This window comes from Corylus avellana, chromosome ca2 (assembly GCF_901000735.1).
Source record: "Corylus avellana chromosome ca2, CavTom2PMs-1.0".
NCBI lineage: Eukaryota > Viridiplantae > Streptophyta > Magnoliopsida > Fagales > Betulaceae > Corylus > Corylus avellana.
This window is the reverse complement of record NC_081542.1, coordinates 6153860-6178013: the sequence shown is the minus strand read 5'-3', so window position 1 is coordinate 6178013 and position 24154 is coordinate 6153860. Positions and strand designations below refer to the sequence as shown.

Genomic DNA, 24154 nt, shown 5'->3' with positions numbered 1-24154 from the left:
TTCATCAATAAGTTGATAGCATTGAACTCTACCATTTCTTGCAGGTCTCTGCTGCTGGAATGTGCTTCAGTTGCTTCCTTGTAGGCTTGTCATTCTGCTTTCAGGTTTCTTTCAGAACCAAATTCAGTGCTACTCTGTCTGTGGTTATGTTCTCCGCATGTATGAATGACTGTATTTTAAAAGCTTTTGTTATGAGCAGGACATCAACCAGTTGAAAGAGCTCACTCCCGTGTTGGTGCTAATTGGGATCCTGGTAAGAGCTCTCACGTTTCAATCCAAATTTAGGAAACCAAGCTACTTCTTTCTTCCATATTCAATACACCATAATAACCCTCTTTATCTGCATTATAACTCAAAAAGGACTAGTCACTTTGGATTTCTCTAGAATCACTTATAAAGTTTTGTCTCGCTTAGTAAGAGATTAATGTAGGCTCTTTGAGTGGCTTTATAATCCACCCACTTTATGCAAGTTACTCATCTTTCCAATGTGGGATCAAGGTATTACAATCTCCTTTTTCTAAATCCCTAAAGTCCTCGTTAAGATCATATCATGCAGTGCTTCAAGACCACACAACATTACAACTTGGCTTAGATACCATTTGTAAGCCACATTTGCATTATCACTCCAAAATTACTTGTTAATTTGGAGTTCCTTAGAATCACTTGCAAAGCCTAATCTCATCTAGTAAGGAACCAATGTGAAACTTAGCACTCATAAGTGGTTTTATAATTCGTCAATTCTATGTGGGCTATTCATCTTCTTAATATGAGATCAGGTGTTACACTTTTCCTTTTAAACTTTTAAAGATAACAAATGAATGTATCAATTCTTTTTTACTCCAATGCTGGACTAAGATTTACATAGTGATAGATCCAATTGAGATGCATGTGATTGACTATTAAATAATCCACACAGGGGTTCAGTGTGGCATACACATTAGGTATGGCAGGATTACCATGGGTTATAATGTCAGAGGTATGTTACTTACTGAACTTTGATTCTTCTGACAAATTTCTTCCTTTCTTTTTTTTTTTTTTTTTTTAAAAAAAAAAAATTTATTTATTTATTTTTACTATGAAAGGAAAAACCTTTAATTGTCTAAAAAACCTTACACACACTTATTTAGCAGCTGCAGAATTATTGATTTTCCATAAACAAGCAGATCTGTAGCTTTAACTCATGGATGACTTTCTATCTCAGATATTCCCTATAAACGTCAAGGGTACAGGTGGAAGCCTCTTGACTTTAGTGAACTGGTCTTGCTCTTGGATTATCTCATACACTTTCAATTTTATGATGGAATGGAGTACATCAGGTGACTGTCTTTATACTTTCTAATTTTGTAAACTGTTTCTTGCTTACTCCCTCTTATGTAAAATTACACTAATTAATGTTTTGGCATTCTACATCATCAGGCACGTTTTTCATATTCTCGGGCATTTGTGGTTTTACTGTCTTATTCGTCGCAAAATTTGTACCAGAGACTAAAGGGCGAGCCTTGGAAGAAATACAAGCATCAATGGCACATTTCTTGTAATAAGAAGTATTTCTTTCTAATTGATGGGAGGAAATAAAATGATGCTCGAAATGATGTTTCTCTGCTTCACCGTCCCAAATGGTGTCTCGTCTGCCACTATACATCTACCTTTTAGTCTCCTCATAGGAACTAAGTTAAAAATGATTCTCTTTGTTGATACTTATAATGTCTACCAAGTGCCGCTACAACCAGCATTGTTGGCAGCTTTCCTGATTGACTTCTTCGCCTTCAAGAATCTCCTCCTAAGTTGCATCTGGATTAATGTCAAGATTTGATTTTCTTTTTGGTCTCTTGTACTATTAAATCTTTTTTACATGCCATGAGGTATATGCATAATTTATTCGTGATCATTTATGCAAGTTCATATATGCTATCATATATTTCACCATGCTTTACAAGAAAATGAATTTAAAGAAATTTTTTTAAGGAAAGTGTGAGAAATTAAATGGAAAGACCAGTTTTATGATGAATTAAATTAAGTAGATAATGATTGTTAGCAGAAATGACAGGGAGGCTTTGATAAGAGAAATGTTTATTTTCTATTATAAGAGATGGATAAATACCATAATAAATTTATGAAAAAGACGAAAATGTTGAAATATTATATATATATATATATATTGTGTCTTGTGAGTGTTTTTAAATGGAAGATTTTAAAGAGCATTAAATGAAAGTTGTCCCACATCGGAAATAGTGAAGATTTTGTTCGCATTTATAAGGTCCAACAAATTTAAGTTATTAAATGAACTATGCTAGGATACATTCTAATGCATGTTATGGTATGGTGCCAAGCACCGGACGCATCGTGTGGGTTGTAGGGCGCTAGTGGTGCACTTTGCGCGCACTTTGCACGAAGCATCGGAGCTCAGAGCATTCATGACCATTTATTTTGGGACGGTCAAGATCGTTGATCGAGTGGTTTGATCTAAACCGTAGGATGCTTCTTAAGTAGATCCAGCTGGACTATTGATCTAACAATTGAGATTAAATAATAAGGATAATTATTTAATCAAGCGGTCAGATTTAAGTACTAGTTGGATTAGCGGTTTATAATAGTTAAATTGCAGTTTTATTTTGAAATTCAAAACAACAATTTTATTTTCGAAATTCAAAATAGCTGTTTTATTTTGAAATTCGAAATTATCTAAGAATAGATAATTATATATGACAATTCAATTATCTTTAATACTTTTGAATTTTCAAAATTAGCATTATCCTTTTTTTTTTTTTTTTGGAAGTATTATCCTTTCTTTTTGGTCTTTGATTGGAATAAAAATCTCGTTCGATGTAGTGGTTTGATCTAGTAGGATGTTTCTTAAGTAGATCCAGTGGTTGGATCTACTGGACTATTGATATAACAATTGAGATTAAATAATAAGTATAATTATTTAATCAAACGGTCAGATTTAAGTACCAATTGGATTAGCGGTTTACAATAGTTTAATAGCAGTTTTATTTTCAAAATTCAAAATAGCTGTTTTATTTTGAAATTCGAAATTATCTGAGTAGAGATAATTATCTATCACAATTCAATCCTCTTTAATACCCTTGTTTTGAATTTTTAAAATTAGCATTATCCTTCCATTCTTCGTCTTTTTTTTTTTTTGAAGTATTATCCTTTCTTTTTGTTCTCTGATTGGAATAAAAATATTGTTCGATCTAATGGTTTGATCTAAACCGTAGGATGTTTCTCAAGTAGATCCAGTAATTGGATCTACTAGACTATTAATCTAACAATTGAGATTAAATAATAAGGATAAATATTTAATCTAACAGTCAGATTTAAGTATTAGTTGGATTAGCGGTTTACAACAGTTTTATTTCGAAATTCAAAACAACAATTTTATTTTTGAAATTCAAAATAGTTGTTTTATTTTGAAATTCGAAATTATCTAAGAATAGATAATTATTTATGACAATTTAATTGTCTTTAATACCCTTGTTTTGAATTTTTAAAATTAGCATTATCCTTTTTTTTTTTTTAAGAAGTATTATATTGGAATAAAAATCTGATGGTATTTTCGGGTTTTATTTTCGTTTATGCAGAATTCATTATATTTTGGAAAAAAATTTGCTGTAAAGCTTGTTGCATATCAATTATGGTGGGCACAAATATTTTCTTAAAAAAAGTAACATTGTAACACACCTTACGTCCATTTTCGACCATTTTCTGAAGGATGTATAAAGAAGACCAGAACATAGACGACATCACATGCCAAATGAGTTAAAAGCTTGACATCCTCAAGTGGGTCCTCAGCCACCTCAAAAGAGAAGATAGAGACAAAAAGGTAGGTCCTGTTCAGCCACTTTCTCAATTGATAAACCTGTTCCTCTCGTCTTTGCCTTCATAACATCTCATTAACACACACAACTCTCCCTCTCTTTTCCTCCCAGTTCTTTGCCATCCAAGAAGATCATACAAGATGGGCAGAGAAAGCATAGAAGAAGGACAACTCTCAAGCCCTCTACTTCCCAAAGAGAAGCATGAAGCATACGCCGGCGTTAGTGGTGGTGGCGGTGAGCAGAGTGAACCCTCTTCCGCCACGGTTGCGGTTGTGCTTACTACTTTGGTTGCTGTCTCCGGTTCCTACGTTTTTGGTTCAGCTGTAAGTTTTCTCACTCTGGAGCTTGGTGTACCATAGTCAGCATGGTCCCCATACGTGCTCTGCTCAGCATATTCCTCGTGGTCCCACGTGCGTGTGACCAGGCAGGAGCAGGAGCAGGAGCACAGTCCAAAATTCATGCATTTTCTAGGAAATGTAGAGTTGTCTAGGACAAGGAAAAATATTACTGAACAATTCTAATAGCATAGTTCAAAATTCATGCCTTTTCTAGGAAGTGTAGAAAATCGAGAAATTCTTATTGATGGATATTGAACTCTGACAGGGAAAAAGATTACTGAACAATTCTACTATCATAGTTCCAAACCATGTAAAGACTATTTTATCTGAAATATTCATAAACAAGGAAATAATACCTTATTCTAGAAAATTATAAAAACTACAAAATTAAAAATAAAAATCTTCGAACAAAGAACATGGTGTCCTATGTCAGCATTGGTTGAATAGAAAATGGAAAATGATTGGGGTTCTGCATCTTTTACGGCAATTGTTTTACAAACTCACGTGGCAATCAATATTTTATGGAAATAAGTGCGCCATGTGACCGCCCACATTTGAGTGGTTGGCCTGGTAAATGTTACTTGGATTGCCACATCAATTTGTAAAGGTAGTAAGTGCTACAAAACATTCCACATTTTAGTGGCTGACATAATAAGTGCCACATGAACTACCATGTTAGTTTGTAAAAGACTTGTAGTAAAAGTTGTAATACCTCTAGCTACACCCATACAAAATTTTTGTATGGAGTTTAGAGATCAAATGTACGTAAGCTTAAGGTTAGCCAATAACTTTATGAAGAAATTTGAGGGAAAGATTTCGTTCAACTGAGTCCAAGGGATGTTGCTCAATATAAATTCCTGAGAGCTTTGGTTGATAATTCAGTCGAAGTTCATTTGATCGAAGAGATGAGGTCCACCAGTACTCATTCTTGAGAGGTTTGGTCGATATTTTGTTCAATCGAGAATGTGATATTTTGTCTCATTCGACCGAACTTAATGTTCGTTCAACCGAGATCGTGGCAGCGTAGTTTTGTAATTTGCTTTTCAAAGCTGCAACTCTACTTTTATTTAAGTCTAATAAGGACGGCTTGGCTGCCAGACTATAGGAATTTTACAAGTTTTTTAATAAGAAACACTAGAGAGAGTTTTCTTCACTTTTCCTACAAATTCCTTGTTTTTTCTTGGTCTTGTGAAAGATTTGTGAGTTGTGTGCTTGTAGATTCAGCTTTCCATTATGCCGCACTGCATCACAACTACTTACTTTCTCTCATTCCTTGATGTGGGACTTAACTCACAATGTGCACTCACAAAAAAATGCATCTAAATATCAGCATATAGATTTTTCAATGGATAGGAGCCAAAGTCTTTTAAACTATCTGAGAGTAAGACTGCACTGAGTATCTCTATGTGCAATGCCTAGTGGTTGGATATGCTGACTACTGACAGAAATGGTGTATAAAACTGATTTTTTTTGCAGATAGGATACTCATCACCTGCCCAGTCTGGAATCATGGAGGAGCTGGGCCTTACCGTGGCAGAGGTGGGTGTAATACTATAAGGTTCTAATTACTCTTGGAAAATGTAATTTAGAGCATTTTCAAGCATTTGAACCATCTTTGCTTGTCTCAATTGATATGTATCCTTGATATTTAGTGAAAATTGTTGTATTTATGCTCCTATTCTCCTTAAATATTATCTCAAGAGCAGGACTTCAGGTAATTTTAGAGTGACCTATCTTCATGAAGAAGTCACTATTTCAGCTCCCTCATATGAAATGTTGTATAACATTTCTTTGTGCAAAATCCGTTTGTTGAATCATTTGTCTATATCCTTTTGCTTGCTTTATGCATTTCTGTGTCTGATGTTCTTGACATTATTTGTTCATAATGCAGTACTCACTTTTCGGTTCAATATTGACAATTGGAGCAATGATAGGTGCAATAGTGAGTGGCAAAATAGCAGATTTCATAGGTAGAAGAGGTGTAAGTATTTCCATCACCGTGGAGTTATATCTAGTCATTTTGTTAAGTGTCAAACTCCGAAAAGATCACAAACTTTTCAATTTTTTGGTTGTTTTGCAAGGCAGGCAATGGGCTTCTCAGAGATATTCTGCCTGGCAGGCTGGCTTACCATAGTATTCTCTAAGGTTTTGAATCCTGTCCCCCTCCCCCCTCCTCTCTCCTCTCTTCATTTGGTTGTCTCCAATTCATGAAGTTATGGTCACTAAGCAGAATGATTAATGCTGACACAGGTGCCCTAATGTAAACAAATGTAGTTAGGTTGTCTTGGATATTCTATGACTGAAGAATAACTCTCTCTCTCTTACATAAAACGGAATATTAGATGATCATAAGTCGTTAGAAACTACCACACTACCAAATTGTTTCAGGAATCAATTTGTACCAAGTAAAGATATTTTCTGAGGATCAGTTCATAATGTTAATATTGTTAAATTATCACTTATTATATAAAAGCTTAAGATGATAGAAATAGATGAATTTAATCATTTAATTTATATTCTAACATCCTTCCTCACATGTGAGCTCAAACTCTTCCTTAATAAGTGAAGCTCAACACGTAGACTATTTAATTGAAAATGAGGGTAAAGGACAGAGAAAAAGTTCGAAATCAGGATCTTTGCTCTAATACCATGTTAAATCGTCACTTGTCTTAAAAGTTTAAACTAATAGGATTGGGTAACTTTAATTATTTAATCCATATTTTAACATTTTCCTCTCACATGTGGACTTAAACTCCATTTTAATAAATAAGACCCAACACGTAAAATATTTAATTGAAAGCAATTAAAAGGAGGGTGAATTGACGGAATTAGGATTTGAACTTAGGACTTTTGACTCAAATACCATGTTAAATCACCACTGTCCCAAAAGCTTAAGCTAATGGGAATAAGTAAATTTAATCATTTAATCAATACTTTAACAAATATTTGGTGTTTATTTAAAGGTCTCTTGGTGGCTTGACCTTGGGAGACTGCTTGTAGGTTGTGGGATGGGACTTCTTTCTTATGTGGTAAGTCCTTGAGTTGCAATTCTAATGGATTATCTTTAATGTTCACAAGAAATTTAATTGCATTCCTGTTTGCAATCAGGTACCTATATATATAGCAGAAATAACACCTAAGAATCTTCGAGGAGGGTTTACAACTGTTCATCAGGTAGAGCAAAATCCTCAAAAAATTTGGAAATCAATGTAAACTCAGCACTCATTCACCTTCTGACTATTGGTTCAACAGTTGATGATATGTTGTGGTGTATCTTTCACATATCTAATTGGAGCTTTTGTGAACTGGCGGGTTTTAGCTCTGATTGGTAATTTTCTCTGCTCTTTTCCTATATTCTTTTCATTCGAAGGTAATTTCATAATTAGGGTGCACTATTTTTCTTTATTTCAGGAACTATTCCATGTCTAGTACAACTTGTTGGTCTAGTTTTCATTCCAGAGTCTCCAAGATGGCTGGTGAGTTGTGCAAAATTTTAGCAAAAAAAATTCTCGTGATGTGCTCTCCAGATATGTCTTTGAATATTCAAAAAACAAAAGCGTTTGAGTGTTATTCATTGCTTCTGATATTATGTTTTTACTCAAGTACATGTTATTGAACAAACATATCTAAATGGTATAAAGTGGCAAATTCAAGCATTGATGACATGCTTAATTGATGATTCTATTTATTTGCAGGCAAAGATTGGTAGAGAAAAAGAGTGTGAAGCTGCTCTACAGCGCCTTAGGGGGGAGAATGCTGATATCTCCCAGGAAGCTGCTGAGATCAGAGTAATTTCTTCACTTCATACGTCAATGAGAGAATAACTCTTTGTTTCCAATTTAACTATCATAATTACAAGCTTCAGCCTAGATTTTAATTTTTCCAACAATTTTGCTTAAAAACAAGCATTGACATGGTTCTCAAATTGTCTTATAGGACTATACAGAAACCCTTCAACGGCTTTCAGAAGCTAGTTTTCTTGACTTATTCCAATGGAAATATGCTCATTCACTCATAGTAAGCTTTCTGAAGTAATTACTATGGCATTTTTATTTTATTTTTGACACTTGTTTGATCCTTTTATGGCTGACATAAAAACGGGTTAGGTTGGAGTTGGCCTGATGGTACTACAACAGTTTGGAGGGGTCAACGGCATCGCATTTTATGCAAGTGCTATATTCATATCAGCTGGTAGGAAAAGGATCGTTTTTTAATGGTACCTAGATTTGACAGGAATCAGAAGAAAATTGAAGTTGATTATAGGAATATGTGGTCTATGCAGGGTTTTCTGGTCGTCTTGGGACTCTAGCAATGGTTGCTGTTCAGGTTTTTGAATCTCTTAGTGTAATTCCAGCTTATGCTTCTGCTTAATGTTCTTTAAGATGATGTTGATAGTCCTCTACAGATTCCAATGACGGCATTGGGTGTACTTTTGATGGATAAATCTGGACGCCGACCGCTTTTACTGGTAAGAAGGTTGGTAAGTCTAATTCTTTATGCAGTTGAATGAAAACCAATTCTGAAGCTCACTAATCTTCTCAGGTTTCTGCGGCCGGAACATGCTTAGGTTGCTTTTTTGTAGGGTTGTCCTACTTCTTCCAGGTTTTCTAGAACAAATGTCTCTTTGAATTCTTTTTCATCAATTGAATAGAGCGTTTCTTGTAAGAGTAATGCTTCAATTGTGTAGGACCTTCAAAAATGGACGCAGATCGCTCCAATTTTAGCACTTGTTGGTGTACTGGTAATGCAATTATCCCAAACACAGTTTCTGGTTTTTGATAATATATACTAAAGAAAAAAACAGAGTGGAAAATTTTTGTTTTGCTCGTCTCCAAATTTGGTTAATTGTCTTCGTATTTCTTCAACTGTGGAAGTCCTATGATTTTTAATGCTCCAAATGAATACTTGTTTAGTCTAATTACCAGTGGCATTTATGAAATACTTTTTTCTCTTTTGAAGTGTGAAAATTGCCCTCAAAAGAATCAGTACCCTTCTTGCATAAATCTGTTCATTTTTTTAATCTGATTTTGGCCATCCATCACCCTTCCTCATCTACATTTGCATACTGTCTTTTAGAAGGTGATGTGCCACTATTCACACGTTGCCATACACTAGGTGACGTGTGAATAGTGCAAAACGGCACCTTTTAGAAGGTGCAGTGTACTGTTCAAGCGGCACCTTCTAAAAGGTGCTGTTTTGCTGAAAATGGTGCCAAAGAGTGTCATTTTCACTGTTCAAACGACATTAGCTCATTTTCTAGTCTATGCACTTTTTGCCATTTTGAGAAAGTCACTATTTAAACGTCACTAACCATATAATGACCTTTTTTGGGCCAAAAACGTCATTATATGTGAGTCACAAAACTCCTGAATTTTTGTAGTGTTAACATCTCATACTAGTTGTTGTTTTGAGCCAAGTTCTTGGAGATTTGAAGATTGATTTAGCTGAATTCTGTGTGAAGTGCGAAAATTGCCCTCAAAGGAATCAGTACCCTTCTTGCATAAATCTGTGCTTTTTTTTTTTAAAAAAAAAAAATCTAATTTTGGCCATCCATCACCCTTCCTCATCTACATTTGCATATTTTGAGCCAAGTTATTGGAGATTTGAAGATTGATTTAGCTGAATTCTGTGTCAATCTGTTTGGTTCTGCAATCAGGTATACACAGGATCCTTCTCATTAGGCATGGGAGGAATTCCATGGGTTATAATGTCAGAGGTTTGTTAACCTTATTACACCTCAAAATTCATCCTTTATGACCAAATAGTTGAAATTAAGGCCTATAGTTGACTGAAAAGGAGTGATTTCTTTCTCAGATATTTCCCATAAATATGAAGGGCTCGGCCGGCAGCCTTGTGACATTGGTTAGCTGGTTAGGTTCTTGGATTATCTCATATGCTTTCAACTTCCTAATGGATTGGAGCTCAGCAGGTAATGCTTGATCACTCTCTCTCCCTCTACAGAGTTGTTATTTTGGGTAGGAACTACAATATTATCACTTCTTTTTTTTTTTTTTTTTTAACATTTATTTTATGTTTTAATTTTTGTGTCAGGAACATTCTTCATATTCTCAAGCATATGTGGCTTGACTGTCCTGTTCGTAGCAAAGTTGGTGCCAGAGACTAAGGGGAGAACACTAGAAGAAATTCAAGCTTCGATGAATCCATTTTCAGCAAAATGATGAATTTGGCATGTACCACAATCACAAAATCTGTGTGCTTAGATTAATCAAATGATTGGAATATGTGGGATTAAATCGATGGCTTCGAGGGGTCGGACCTCAAATCGATCGAGTATTTTCCTTGATAAATTATCCTTTTATAAAGAGGATTTCAGCTTATTTTGGGAATACAATTATTATAGAATCAGCTGCTAATAAGATGATTGCAATTCTGCAACTATTTAAGAATAATTCCTTCCTATGAATACAAATACTGCAATAATATGCAATTATTATGATTATAGGATATATTAGGAAAATGCCATGGGAATATTGAATTAGGATCCCTACAATTTTAAGGAAATATTAGATTCTTAAATCACATAATTCATAACATGCCACATTTTTCAAGTGTTTCGATGCCTAAAAATTGCCTAATAATTATGTAATTTGAGTAAAAAATTGTAGGAGATCGATCCTGATACGACCAGAATAGCACGTAACAGGCTATTCTAGCTCTTCCTTATTCTTGAATAGGAATGGTTGGGTACTATATTTATAGAAGCTAAATTGAATGCTGAAATGTCAAGTTATGGATATCATACAAACATATGCTTTATAAATTACACCACCAAACATAACAACCTAATATTATGAGAAAGCATTCTTAATATTCAACAACTTTGTATATGAGAGAAATTCGAGAGGTATGCAAGTGTTAGGCTTGGGTCCACATACCTAATAGTTAGGCTTAAACACGTCCAACGAGTAGCCTACCAAATTAGTCTAATATATTGTTGATACAATATTATGCGTTGCTTTAATTATTTACTACAAATTGTAATCTTCCTAAAGAAAACCTTCACACTAATGGTGTTAGTTGCAGTGCTGCAAGCTAGCCTTCAACAACTGTACGTGCTATTATTGTTCAGCACCTTAATTGATTGCCGTTTTGTCATATTTACCTTAACAAATTGTTAAATCATCTGGAAAAGAAAACGAGACATTTTATTAATCTTAGACCAGCAGTGCCCTATCCGCTACACCAAACTGTAGGGGAGGGGGCCATCCATATATGATGATGTAAACTCTTGGAAGAAAAAAAGGAACAAGCAAATAAATTGCTTTAGCTTATCAACTAGCATATGTATATATATATGTCATTGTGTTTCGTAATGCATAGAAATTAAGCCAAAGTAGGAGTCCCTGACGCCATCCCTCTGAAAAAAGCCCCTTGACACCACATGGTTGACATGTTCATGCTTAGGCACATTCCATCCAATCTCCAGTTCTCCTAATTTCCTATAAATTAAGGATGAACGAACACAAACCCAATAATCCATATAATTCTCTCTTTCTTTCTTTCTTTCCATGCATGGCTGAACCAATATCTCCTCCACAGCCGCCGCCGAACCGCAGCTTGGACCATCCTGTCCACAAGACCCTAGCAAGTGTGGCCAACCTTGCTAACCTTCTCCCCACCGGCTCTGTCCTTGCGTTTCAAGCACTCACCCCTTCATTCTCCAACAATGGCTCCTGCCAACTTCCCAACAAGTGCCTCACAGCATGCACCATTGCATTTTGCGCCATCTTTTGTTTGCTATCCTCATTTACTGACAGCTTCACCGACAAGGATGGAAAGCTCTACTATGGCATCGCCACATTGAATGGCCTCTACATCTTTAACTACAATTATGGTGATGATGATGTTAAGGAATTAGACAAGTTCAAATTCAAACTCAGCTTGGTTGATTTTGTTCATGCCTTTGTGTCGCCTTTGGTGTTCATGGTTTTTGCTGCTACCAACTCCAATGTGCAGAGCTGTTTCTTTCCTGAAGCAGGAGCTAATGAGAGTGCACTGATGATGAATTTGCCATTAGGAGCCGGGTTATTCTCCAGCCTTCTCTTCACACTTTTTCCAACTAGACGCAGAGGCATAGGAATATAGGATATACAACCTTATGAGTTGTGACCACCCCTCATAGTCATAGTGATGATATATTTGAGACTTTTATGGATATATATAAGAAAATAATTGGAACCAATTAAGTGTGATTTATATATATATATATACAAGATGTGAGATATGTTTCCATAATTCTAGAAAATTATATATCTTTTTTATTTTTTTTTTATTTTATATATATAGAATAAAAAATATTCACTATTGACTTGTCTTGTATGGCAAGATCAAGATTGAATTTAATTTGCATGTGTGCATGATTCCCTTTCCTTTGATGATGAGATGATTGTGTTTTCCTTTGTCGTGAGTTAACTTGAGCTTGCATTTTTATTGTTGACTTACACTTCCCCTTAAGCGAATGAAAAAAATGAACTACCTTAAGCTTGTCACAGAGCATGATAAATCAAGAAGAGGAAAGAGTCGGTGAAAATGTTCGCAGCCCGACTGCCATACTGATATATCAAGCCGAGAAATAATTTGTGTCAATAATTTACTCATATTTTTCTCATATTCTCTTACAACTTCAATAGATCAACTATTAGATTTGTGAGGTTCACCATTGATTTATGTGAGGTCCACATAAGTCAACAAATATAATAATTGATTTATAAAATAAAATGAAAAAAAACAAATATGACAAAAATATTGACACCAATCATTTTTCTATCAAGCCACATGGTCTGTTGTACTGATATATTGAGTCAACAGGTCCTTGTTTACCACTTTTTCTCTTAGAAAGTACTCAATCAATCTCAACATGGTTAGTGCGGATATGAAATACTAGATTGGAAGCCAATGCCAATGCACTAGTGTTGTCACACCACAAAATTGGTGGTGTGTCAAAATATAAAGGAATCTAAAGATCTTTGAGAAGCATATGAATCGAAAATAAATTTGTGATGGTGATTGCCATGGCTCAATATTCAGCCTCAGTGTTCAACCACTATACTACTTCTACCTCCTTTGCACTTCATGAAACTAAGCAAGAGTTGAACAATACTCCAAAACTAGTAGTTAATCAGCAATCATCTGGATTTTCTGCCCAATCTGAATCACAGTAGGTTTGAAGATGAGTGGACCTTTGGTGTAATACAATGATCAATCATTCCCTTTAAGTATTTGAGTACGGTTGTGCATGAGACTCTTTTGAAAACGGTTGCTAGTACTTTAGGAGACTTAAGTATATTTTCCCCAAATGAAAAATTAAAATTATTAAAAAAAAATGAAAAAAAATACCAAAAATTAATGATGGCCCTTTTCATCAAGTCATATTTTAATAACGTCAAGGGAATTTTGGAAAGAAAATGCAAAAATGTTTTATTTGACTCGCAATGATAGTATAAAAGCTCTAATACACTTTTTTAAAAAAATTTAGAGGCATAAATAAAAATATAGTGATAGTTTAGAGAACTAATTAAAGTATATTTCCTCCAAAAGAAAACTAAAAGTTATGATCATCAAGCCAATTTTGGCACTATTTGGAATTGTATGCCTCACTCCATTGGCAGGCTTAACTATATATGACAATATATATGGAGGATCAATTCTTTCCATGTTGTGTTATTTTCTTGCTGGGCTGATATATTCTGAAATTCCAAGAAATCTGAAGAACAATTATTTGATGGGTTTGGTGATTTAAATGATGAAAACATGCTTTTTCGTTTAGAATATGATTCCAGTGCACAACCAGGGACTTTGTTACTGACACATGTTCTCAGTGTCGTTGTTCAACACTGTAATTGTTTATCTTTTCTTTTTCTTTTTTTCTTTTTTTAATTGGTAAGATTTGTACCTGAATTTTTACCACTTAATGCTATACTTTTAAAACATAAACTAATGCAGTCAAAAAAGACACGAAAAAAAAAAAAAAAAACCATAATAGATATAATATTCCATCTTAATGGGCATCTTAATTGATGTTTGTATCGATATCACTGTGTCTTGACATAACCATTTGACAGGAGCAAATAAATTGCTTTTCTTGATGCTCACGGCAAAACAATTGGGCCATTGAAGCACTTTCTAAACTGCACATGATTGAAAAAGAACAAAAAAACTTAATTTAATTTCTTAAATTTTCATCACTTTTGTAATTACTCCCTTAAATTTTAAAAACTCTAAATTTAGTGTATCAAACTTTAAAAAATTTGTAATATCACCCCACACATTAGTGTTTGAGGTTAAATCATACCAAAAAAAATGAAGGTGAAATGACATTTATACCCCTATATAATTTATAAAAATACAACATTATCTTAATTAAATAATAATAATAATTTTTTTAAAAATAGATATTTTGAGAATTTTCAAGGCCTTTTAGGATTTAAAAGAAAATTGTAACGGATGGATGCATGAGATTGTAAACTTTTAAAAGTTTGATACATTGAATTGAAAGTTTCTAAACTTTAGGGCATCCATTGCAAAATGGATGAAAATTGAGAGATTAAGCAAAATTTCTCAAATAATAATAATAATAATAATGCATGGTCACTCCCATTAATTAACTCTCTCTTTCTCAACCTCTTAGTTGCCTATAAATCGTGCTCTCACATTCATGAACATCAACACAAAACTCAGCCTCTCCCTCTCTTCATGGCTAATTCATATTCTATTCAAGTTGATCAACCAAATCCATCTATGCCTCTTCTACAAAGCCAGCAGGATCATGTTAACCATCAAGCCTCCATGGCTGAATCGTCTATGGTACATCCAAGCACACCACCACCACCAAACCCTTTGATGAATAATATTGATCAATCTTTGCCGCAATCAAACCCACCATTAATGGTGGCACCATCAACGAACCCTGCAGGCTCAGTTCATCATCCCACCACGGCTGAACCAACCTATTACATACTAACGAACCCACCTATACCATTCCCATACATTAATGGCCCCAGCGCCAGCGCCAGCGGCCCCAGCCTCACTTGTGATCTAACTTTGGCTCAACCGCCCAATCCACCACCAAACCACGACCCAGCCGACAATGTGGTTCAACAACAAATACAGCAACGAATCTTTATAATGGCTGACCAACCACCACCAATGAACCCCATGATTGGAGCGCCGCCGCCGCTGCCGCCAAGGGAGTACTCAAACCACGATCCACAAGAAACCCAACAAACCCCATCAAAATCTCAAACCACATGTCAAGATTTGATTTTCTTTTTGGTCTCTTGTACTATTAAATCTTTTTTACATGCCATGAGGTATACACGTAATTGATTCGTGATCATTTTCATATATGATGTAGACCGGAAAGCTAAGGATTCATGATGATGTAGGGGAAAATTCCCATCTTACAAGGTCTACTAAAAAGGTCATATCTAGAGTTTTAGACCTCAAATTGGAGCAACCCTTGCAGCGTTGGAAAACTAACTCAAAGATCTACAAAGTCATGTTTCACGAGAGTTTGCTAATTCTGATATTTACTAGGTCAAAAAGAGCCTCCATTCGTAAGCCGTCCGAACGGCTCTATGTTATTTTCTGATTTTCATTGTTTTCTTTACTTTCAATTATTTGGCTGACCTTCTGAACGGGGGTATGTCTGTCCAGATGGACATTGTAGATTTGTTAAAACCGACTTTACTTCGTATTATTATTATGTTTAGAGTTTGGGGGCATATAAATACATGTTTTATAAACCTTAGAACGTAGTTGTTGATTATATATGAGTTTTGTTCAATAAGAAGTTTGTTCAATAAGAAGCCTCAGAGTTGAGTATTCTTCTATTTTTCTTCAAAACCAAAACCTAGAGAGTATCTAGCGTTTTAGAGAAGATTTCTTAGATCCTTTGATAGAATCAAGATTTAGAAATACCTATCCGTTCTTTATTGTTGTTATTTACTACAACCCACTAAGTCACGCTGCATCAATATTTGTTATCATATATTTCACCATGCTTACATGGTTTGCAAGAAAATGAATTTAAAGAAACTTTTTTAAGGAAAGTATGAGAAATTAAATGGAAAGACCAGTTTTATGATGAATGAAATTGAAATTACAAAATGTTTTATCTCGACCCAATGTTGAGCGGGGTTTGGGGGCAAGTTCATATATGTTATCATATATTTCACCATGCATTACATGGTTTTCAAGAAAATGAATTTAAAGAAATTTATGAAGGAAAGTGTGAGAAATTAAATGGAAAGACTAGTTTTATGATGAAGGAAATTGAAATTATGAAAATGTTTTATTCCAACCTAATGTTGAGCGGGGTTTTGCGGGGAGAGAGGATATGCTCAATGACTCAATTTAGAGTACTAACAGTAACTTCTCTTTGATTTTTCCTAAGTTTAGGGTACAAAGATACTTTTTGTTTCCCTATGAAAATATATTGCACAATAGCTTCCATTATACCATTAAAATATAATTTCTTTACAAAATACAAGTTCCTTGCCTACTCTCACTTTTTTTTTTTTTTTTTTTTTTTTTCACAAAATCCCAACACAATCCTCAATTAAAAACAAAAAGATGAAAGAAGAAAGAGGAAAGATAAATGTTTACATTAAAATAATGTATACACATTGGAAAACACGGTAGCAACCCTTGAGGGTTGGTTAAATGTAGGGAATCTGATGTGAGTAAGTTTTTGTAGTTTTTTTTTTTTTTTTTTTGAAATGTTCCCTAAACATAAAGAAGTGAATGGCATATAAGGTATCTGCCGTTTTACAGCATTCTTAGCAGCTTTCTTGTCATTTTCCTTAAATTTAAGGATAAAAAACTATTTTTTACTTCCCTATCTGCAATAGCTTCCCTTTATCATTCTCTATACTAATTAAATATCATTTCTTTACTTTTCATTCTTTATTTACCTTATTTCTCTATTTTTTTTAATGATTCAGGAGAGAAAATAATTTTTTTTAATTATTTTTTATTTTTTAAATTTAAATTTTTTTATTTTAATAAGCACAAGGATTGTTACAGTGCAAGCCTATACATTGGGTTGCACTGTAGCAATCATAATGTTTAGAAGTGATATATGGACTCTACTATGGGTGGATTTTTGTGATTTTTTTGACATTTTTTTGAAACTTAGGGAAAGGAATCACATATAAGGGAGCTGCTGTGAATGCGAAGGGTAAATAAGACTAGCAAACCTAGTGCTAGATGCCTAGAAGGAGGCAGTAACTAGCAAACCTAGTATTAAGTGTAGGGGTGTAAACGAACCAAGCCTGAGCGAGCTTCCCTTGTTTGGGCTCGACTCGTTTAAATTTCACTTGAGCTCAAGCCAAAAAAATCGAGCTCGAACTCGAGCTCATAATAAGTCGAGCCGAGCCAAGCCAGCTTGCAAGCTGGCTCTTATACTTAATGTTTTTTATTTTTATTTTTTTATTTATATAAATTTAAACTTCAAGTACTCTTAAACTGCTCAAGAAGCCAGCTTGTATATGAACTAGGGCCGGCAATTTGGACACGACCCGCGAATCCGACACGAACACGACACGAAGTTAGCAGGTAATGGGTTTGGGCTTATCGGGTTCGGGTCTTATTGTCGAATAATACCGTTAAGAACTTGGGATGATAAGTATTAGATGTCGCGAATTGAAACCCGTGATGCGAATTATTGGCGGTCACCGTTAACTACCCGAATTACGGCAGTGCGGCGGGTCTGCAGGTGACAGCCCGGACCGGATTCAACATTTATTTTTTTTTTTAAGAAAAAAAAGAAGAAAGGTAAAAACTAAAAAGTAAAAACCCCAACTCAACTACTCAAGGCCCAAGCTGCCAAGCATAAGCGGCAAGCCCAACCCGGTTCAAAACTTAGAAGTTAGAACTATGAACTATGAAGTGAGAAGTGAGAAGTGAGATAATTAGTGATTCAGTGAATAAAAAACTAACAAGTAACAAGTGAAAGTGAAACCCTAAACAGCTAAACACTTCTAACTTCTTCTCCAGTTCTCTGTTCTCCCTCTCAGACACTCACGCTGTCACGCAGCCGCTCAATCGCTCACCCTCAAGGTCACGACTCATGGCCTCACGACAGTCACGAGCCCACTACGGTACTACCCCACCAATCGCCAGCCGCCAGCCGCCACCCCCCCCACCGGCGACGCCTCTCTCTCCCCTCTCCCACTCCCTCTCGGCTCCCCTGCATCCACCAGCTCCAAACCGGCGACCGGAGTCACCATTCACCGGGCTGTCTCTCCTCTCTCCCTCTCCCTCCCTCCAGTATGGCGGTATGTCTCTAATAGACTAATTCTCTCTATGTCTTGCTTTGATTTTATTATTATTACTATTTTTTTTAGATTTTACTGATTGTTATTTTTTTTTTCATTTTGTGTGTGTACTGATAATGTATGAATGTATGATTTTTAGATTTTTCTGGTTGTAAATACTCATAATGTATGATTTGTAATTCGGTTATGAGGTTTTTGAAGATTTTTTCACACCTTCATGATCTCCATCTTGCACGCACATACATGGAAAGAATAGATAGAGAAGAGATATGGATTTCCATCCTTTTTTCTGCAGAGAAATATAGTACAAAGAATCGTAGATTTGATTTTAAAGAGGCGAAATACATAGTAAGGCAAAAATCAATTGTTTCAAAAAGTTGGAGAGATGCACTGATGCAGGCATGCAGTTGGATTTTCGTAGATATATATATTTCAACTATTTTTTGGGTGTTCATGTCATCTCTGTTTCTATGCTTCTCTCTGACAAAGAGTTTTTTTTTTCATTATAATTTTATTACTACTACTTCTCAGTACCAAACACATTCGTGTACCAAAATTTGTGTCGGTTACTGGGTCTCTGTGCATTTCTGCTAGAGTAGTAGAAACTGATTTTTGTGATTGTTATTTGTTGTTCCCTGTGCCTGTGTGTGTGGTGATTGCTGTTGGGTTTTATGTTTTGTAAAATAGTCCCTACTTTAAGATTGTTTTGGAAATGGATTTTGAGTTTCTGTCTTTTGGGTTTCAAGAATCCTTTTGCAAGTTTGGCTCTGCTGTTACTTTTCGAGGAAGTCACTTGGGTGCAATTTTTTCTAGTTTGCTTAAGTAATTATAGCTCCTTTTTCTTTCCAGATAAGAGATATGTATGCTTTTGAAATACCTGTCCATATTTTGTTATGTGTGTAGAGGACTAATGAAGAAATTGTTCAAGATGCATTCGAGTCATTCGAAATTGACGAAGATGTTGTTGAAGTAAATTCACTAGGAGATGACTCGGTTTCTATGGGGAATAAGAAAAAGGGAAAGAAGCGTAGGAAGACCTCAGATGTTTGGCAATATTATGACATCGTTCCTAATACTGATCCAAATGACCCAGAGGTATGGGCAAAATGCAAGACGTGTGCTAATATGTATAGGGCTCGAAGTTCATATGGAACTGGAAATTTAATAAAGCATAGTAAAACTTGCGGGGGGAGAAGCAGTCGTGATGTTGGGCAAATGCTTTTAGCTGGAAAAGCAGGATCTCTGGGGGTAAGTGACTCTAAATTTGATCCTAAAAAATTTAGAGAATTGTTGGTTGCGGCGGTTGTTAAGCATGATTTGCCATTTTCTTTTGTTGAATATGATGGTATAAGAGCAGTACATCAATATTTGCGTCCTGATGTACCTTTTATCTCCAGAAATACTGGTAAAGCTGATTTGGTTAAAATGTATTTGAGGGAGAAACAAAGGGTTAAATCTATGTTGAATGATTGTCCTGGGAGGATTTGTTTAACATCTGATTTGTGGACGTCTTTGGCAACTAATGGGTATATCTGTCTTACTGCACATTTTATTAACAAAGACTGGGTCTTAACCAAGAGGGTGTTAAATTTTTCATTTATGCCCCCACCACACAATGGTATCTCTTTGTCTGATGTTATATATAACTTGCTACAAGAGTGGGGGATTGAGAACAAGATTTTCAGTATAACATTGGATAATGCTTCTTCTAATGATAGTTGTGTTGGGTTCTTAAAAGAGAAATTGAACATGAAAAAAGCCCTTCCTTGTGATGGTGATTTCTTTCATATGCGTTGTTGTGCTCACATTCTGAATTTGATAGTGCAAGATGGATTGAAAGAGATCAATGATGCTATCCAAAAGGTTCGAGATAGTGTCAAGTATGTTAGGGGATCACAAGTGCGGAAGCAAAGTTTTCTTCAAGCAGTGAATCAAATGTCATTGGACAGTCATAAAGGGTTAAAACAAGATGTGCCAACTAGATGGAATTCTACATATTTGATGCTTGAGAGTGCAGTTCACTATAGGCGTGCTTTTAGTTATTTGGAGATGACTGATAGGAACTATAAGCATTGTCCTACTGTAGTTGAGTGGGAAAAGGTTGATAATATCAAAAGCTTCTTAGCTTGCTTTTACCAAGCTACATGTGCTTTTTCTGGTACTAAGTATCCCACTGCCAATTTATATTTTCCTGTGATTGCCATGATTTATGTGAGCTTGAAGGAAGACGTTGTGAGTGAAGATGAGCATAAGAGTTTAATGGCAATTCAAATGCTCTCTAAATTTGAGAAGTATTGGTTGGACTTCAGTGAAGTGTTGGCTGTTGCAGTTATCTTAGATCCTCGTTACAAGCTTCATCTTGTAAATTATTACTATACGAAGATCTATGGAGTTATGAATTCTCTACAGTATGTGAATGTTAGTAATAAAGTAAAGAGCCTTTTTATGGAGTATAGTGCTTCTTCTATACCTTCAAGTTCAAGCTCCATAACTGTTCAACAGCCCCAAGTAACTCGAGCAACACTACCTTGGGAACAGGTAAATAATATTATAATATCATTGATTTCTTATCTTTTTAGTAACTTAGTATATAATCTTTTTAGTAATTTAGTAACTTAGAATATAATCTTTTTAGTAATTTAGTAACTTAGTATATACTCTTTTTAGTAATTTAGTAACTTAGTAACTTGGTATATAATCTTTTTAGTAATTTAGTAACTTAGTATATAATCTTTTTAATACTCTTAATTATTTATGTTTATATTCTCTCTTTTTCATGTAGGAATATTTGGCATTTGGTGGAGTTGATGTTAATTCACAAAAGAGTCAATTGGAAATTTATTTGGAGGAGCCTAGGTCTGTAGCTGTGAATGATTCATTTGACATCCTTTCATTTTGGAAAGGAAATGAATTTCGATATCCTGAAGTAGCTGCAATGGCTCGTGATGTTTTGAGTATTCCTGTTTCCACGGTTGCTTCAGAATCCACTTTTAGTATTGGTGGACGTGTGATTGATCAAAATAGGAGCTCACTCAAGCCTGATATTGTTGAAGCATTAATTTGCAGTAGAGATTGGTTGTATGGAGAACAAGGTAATATTATTTATTTGTATATTTAATTTATTCATTTACTTGTATTATTTTTTTTAACTACACTATAATAATACTAATTGCTCTTCTTTTTTTTTTTTCTTTTTTTTTTTTGATATAGCACAAATGAAGTTGGATAGCATAGAAGAGGAAATTTTGACAACTGATGTTAGTTCTTGTGACATTCCAAATTCTTCTGGAGCACAATCTGCTAATCTTTCTTAAAATATTAACCTTATTTAGTTCATATTTTGTAATGACTCTAATGATGATGGTTCATAGTCATTGAAACTTTATTTAGTTATTTTGTTTAGAATCTAATGATGATGAACTATGTTAACTATTGTCTATATGTAAAGGAACTTGTAATTTGTAAAAGTTCAGTAGTATAATAGTTTGATGGAACTGTAATGACTAATGGGTTTTGTTAGGATTTCTAGTGGGAGCAGCACTTTTAATTTTCATTACTGATGTTTGTTAAGAATGCTTAAAGTTCTGAAATTATTTGAGTATTTGTTTGAACTTTGGAGCTTATTTGGTCTTGATGTGTTTTGGGTGGACTTTGGAGCTTCTTCTTGTCCTTGCTATTATGCAGCTACAGAAATCAATACCTCTCACTATAGTCTAATATATTCTGCCAGGATTTTGGAAGGAAGGATTTTAGTGTGAGTTGGTCATGTACATAGTTTTTACAATGGCTTCACATGTATGGCATCTTTGGCTTTAGAGACTAGCAAAAGTGTATGTTATGATATGATGACAGGGTTCTGCACCACAAAGTTGTAAATTGTGCAAGAATAATTTATGCTGGCACTTGGCAGTGAAAGTGAATGTTACATTTTCCTTTTTTTTTTCTTTTCTTTTCTTTTTCCTTTTTTTTTTTTAATTTCAGGGGAGAATTTATTAAAGAAAAAGGAAGAAAATTTTTGCAGTAATTTTGTTTTACATTAATATAACAAAAACACTTAAAATCTTAGAAAAGGGAGATGGAAAGAATGCCTAAGGGTCCATGCTTCTTAGTTCTCTATATTTTGCCATTTTGGTCCTTCCTGGTTCTTGTACATTTTTAATTTTTTTTCCATTTAATTTTCAATTCTATTTAATTCCTTTAAGATCTAAATCATCTAATGCTCAACAAAAGAGAAGAATGTTGAATCGTTGATTGCCCAAATGGCTTTTCAGCCTTTTCTACATATTTTTCCAGGTCGGGTCGGGTCGGTTCGGGTCAGATTACCTGTTTGATGCCTGGGTCGGGTCGAGTCGGGTCGTGTCGTAACGGGTCGTGTTTACCCGGTTTTACCCGGTAATGTTAAACGGGTCGTGTCGGGTTACCCGGGTATTTTTCGTGTTATAATCGTGTCAGACCCGTTAACCCGATTAGTTAAACGGGTCGTGTTCGTGTCTTGGGTAATCGGGTCGCGGGTCTTAGCGGGTCGTAATCGGGTCTACCCGATTACCCGAATTGCCACCCCTAATATGAACATTTGCTTAGCCTGACTAGCAGAATATGGAGCCTGAGTCAATACAGTAAGGCACTTGGTTTCGAAGAGAGAAGATATGCATCATTTTATAGATAAACAAGCTTGGGGATTAGTGTTTTCTTAGCAATGTAGGACAAGTTAACATTGTTGTATTTAGACTGCAGTGAGACAACACCCCCTACAAAATAATATTTTTTTCAATGTCTCTCTCTCTCAATCTTCCTCACCAGTCACAACGCATCTTCCACCTCAACTCTCATTTCCCAATCTCTCACTCTCACTCACCAAATTTTTGTTAAAAATATTAAATACATATATTTGTTATATATATGTGTATATAATATATAAATTAATTAAAATAAGTTATACAGTATATTTGTTATTATTGTGTAATATTGACTATATATTGTTAGTTATTTAATAAAAAATATACGAGTTGAGCCTAGTAAGTGAGTCAAGCCTTATACGAGGTTGCTCACGAGCCTAATCTAGTCGAGCCGAGCTTGTTTCGTTTAATATTCGAGCTAGAATTTGTGTTCACAAAGCGCCTCATTTAATAATCGAGTCGAGCTTATACGAACCAATCCTGAGTTCACTCACGAACACCCCTAATTAAGTGGGGGCAATACGCTTAATAAACTTAGTGTTAAGAGGAGGCAATACAACTAACAAATCCAATGTTAATTGAGGACTATACACTTAATAAACTTAGTGCTAGAAGGAAAGTGTGAGATTGATTTTCATTATTATGCAACTATATGCTTAATGTTGCATATTTTGATTTTCATTATTATCTTATCCCAATTGTATTTCATGTAGATAACGATGTTAGCATAAGGTGTTCTGATAAGAAAAGAGAAAGAGATATGTTTATTTTCTATTATAAGAGATGGATAAATTCAATAATAAATTTATGAAAAAGATGAAAAGAGATGTACAAAAATGGGTGTAGAACACTTTCTCTTCTTGTTGTTATCGTGTACTGTTGGATGATCTTAGACTTCTCTCAACCCCAAAGCTAGTTCAAGAGGTGAGGCTTTCCCTCACACTTATAAATTGACCACCAGCCTCTTCCACAACTTATGTGGAATAACCCCAACAATCTCCTCCTTACACATTAGGCCC

General features: G+C 34.9%; 4 protein-coding genes across 4 annotated transcripts; all 4 read left to right on the top strand.

Annotated features, from left to right (window-relative positions):
- The first annotated feature begins 17 nt into the window (after positions 1 to 17).
- Positions 18 to 1888, top strand: LOC132168664 (sugar transporter ERD6-like 5). Its single transcript, XM_059579666.1, has 5 exons — positions 18 to 104; positions 200 to 253; positions 917 to 976; positions 1202 to 1316; positions 1417 to 1888. The coding sequence occupies exons 1-5, from the start codon at positions 60 to 62 to the stop codon at positions 1536 to 1538; spliced, it is 396 nt and encodes a 131-aa protein (XP_059435649.1). The 5' UTR covers positions 18 to 59; the 3' UTR covers positions 1539 to 1888.
- Positions 1889 to 3879: 1991 nt separating this feature from the next.
- On the top strand, positions 3880 to 10569 carry LOC132168659 (sugar transporter ERD6-like 5). Its single transcript, XM_059579660.1, has 18 exons — positions 3880 to 4144; positions 5636 to 5698; positions 6051 to 6140; positions 6245 to 6304; positions 7123 to 7188; positions 7268 to 7333; positions 7412 to 7487; positions 7571 to 7635; positions 7855 to 7947; positions 8096 to 8176; positions 8266 to 8350; positions 8442 to 8485; positions 8565 to 8627; positions 8702 to 8761; positions 8847 to 8900; positions 9816 to 9875; positions 9974 to 10088; positions 10211 to 10569. The coding sequence occupies exons 1-18, from the start codon at positions 3962 to 3964 to the stop codon at positions 10336 to 10338; spliced, it is 1452 nt and encodes a 483-aa protein (XP_059435643.1). The 5' UTR covers positions 3880 to 3961; the 3' UTR covers positions 10339 to 10569.
- Positions 10570 to 11692: 1123 nt separating this feature from the next.
- Positions 11693 to 12265, top strand: LOC132168961 (protein DMP4-like). The gene has a single exon (XM_059580059.1). The coding sequence runs from the start codon at positions 11693 to 11695 to the stop codon at positions 12263 to 12265; it is 573 nt and encodes a 190-aa protein (XP_059436042.1).
- A 2700-nt stretch (positions 12266 to 14965) lies between these two features.
- Positions 14966 to 22070, top strand: LOC132168960 (zinc finger BED domain-containing protein RICESLEEPER 2-like). The gene is made up of 4 exons (XM_059580058.1): positions 14966 to 15451; positions 19363 to 20997; positions 21242 to 21551; positions 21670 to 22070. The coding sequence occupies exons 1-4, from the start codon at positions 14966 to 14968 to the stop codon at positions 21771 to 21773; spliced, it is 2535 nt and encodes an 844-aa protein (XP_059436041.1). The 3' UTR covers positions 21774 to 22070.
- Positions 22071 to 24154: the final 2084 nt, after the last annotated feature.

Excerpts from the sequence above, each read along its gene's own strand:
- LOC132168664 (XM_059579666.1), top strand. The coding sequence starts at position 60 with ATGTGCTTCAGTTGCTTCCTTGTAGGCTTGTCATTCTGCTTTCAG. Across the intron at positions 105-199 it reads GCTTGTCATTCTGCTTTCAG|GACATCAACCAGTTGAAAGA; the intron begins GTTTCTTTCAGA and ends TGTTATGAGCAG. Across the intron at positions 977-1,201 it reads CATGGGTTATAATGTCAGAG|ATATTCCCTATAAACGTCAA; the intron begins GTATGTTACTTA and ends TTTCTATCTCAG.
- LOC132168659 (XM_059579660.1), top strand. The coding sequence starts at position 3,962 with ATGGGCAGAGAAAGCATAGAAGAAGGACAACTCTCAAGCCCTCTACTT. Across the intron at positions 6,305-7,122 it reads TTACCATAGTATTCTCTAAG|GTCTCTTGGTGGCTTGACCT; the intron begins GTTTTGAATCCT and ends GTTTATTTAAAG. Across the intron at positions 7,636-7,854 it reads CAGAGTCTCCAAGATGGCTG|GCAAAGATTGGTAGAGAAAA; the intron begins GTGAGTTGTGCA and ends ATTTATTTGCAG.
- LOC132168960 (XM_059580058.1), top strand. The coding sequence starts at position 14,966 with ATGGCTGAATCGTCTATGGTACATCCAAGCACACCACCACCACCAAAC. Across the intron at positions 20,998-21,241 it reads CAACACTACCTTGGGAACAG|GAATATTTGGCATTTGGTGG; the intron begins GTAAATAATATT and ends TTTTTCATGTAG. Across the intron at positions 21,552-21,669 it reads TTGGTTGTATGGAGAACAAG|CACAAATGAAGTTGGATAGC; the intron begins GTAATATTATTT and ends TTTTTGATATAG.
- LOC132168961 (XM_059580059.1), top strand. The coding sequence starts at position 11,693 with ATGGCTGAACCAATATCTCCTCCACAGCCGCCGCCGAACCGCAGCTTG.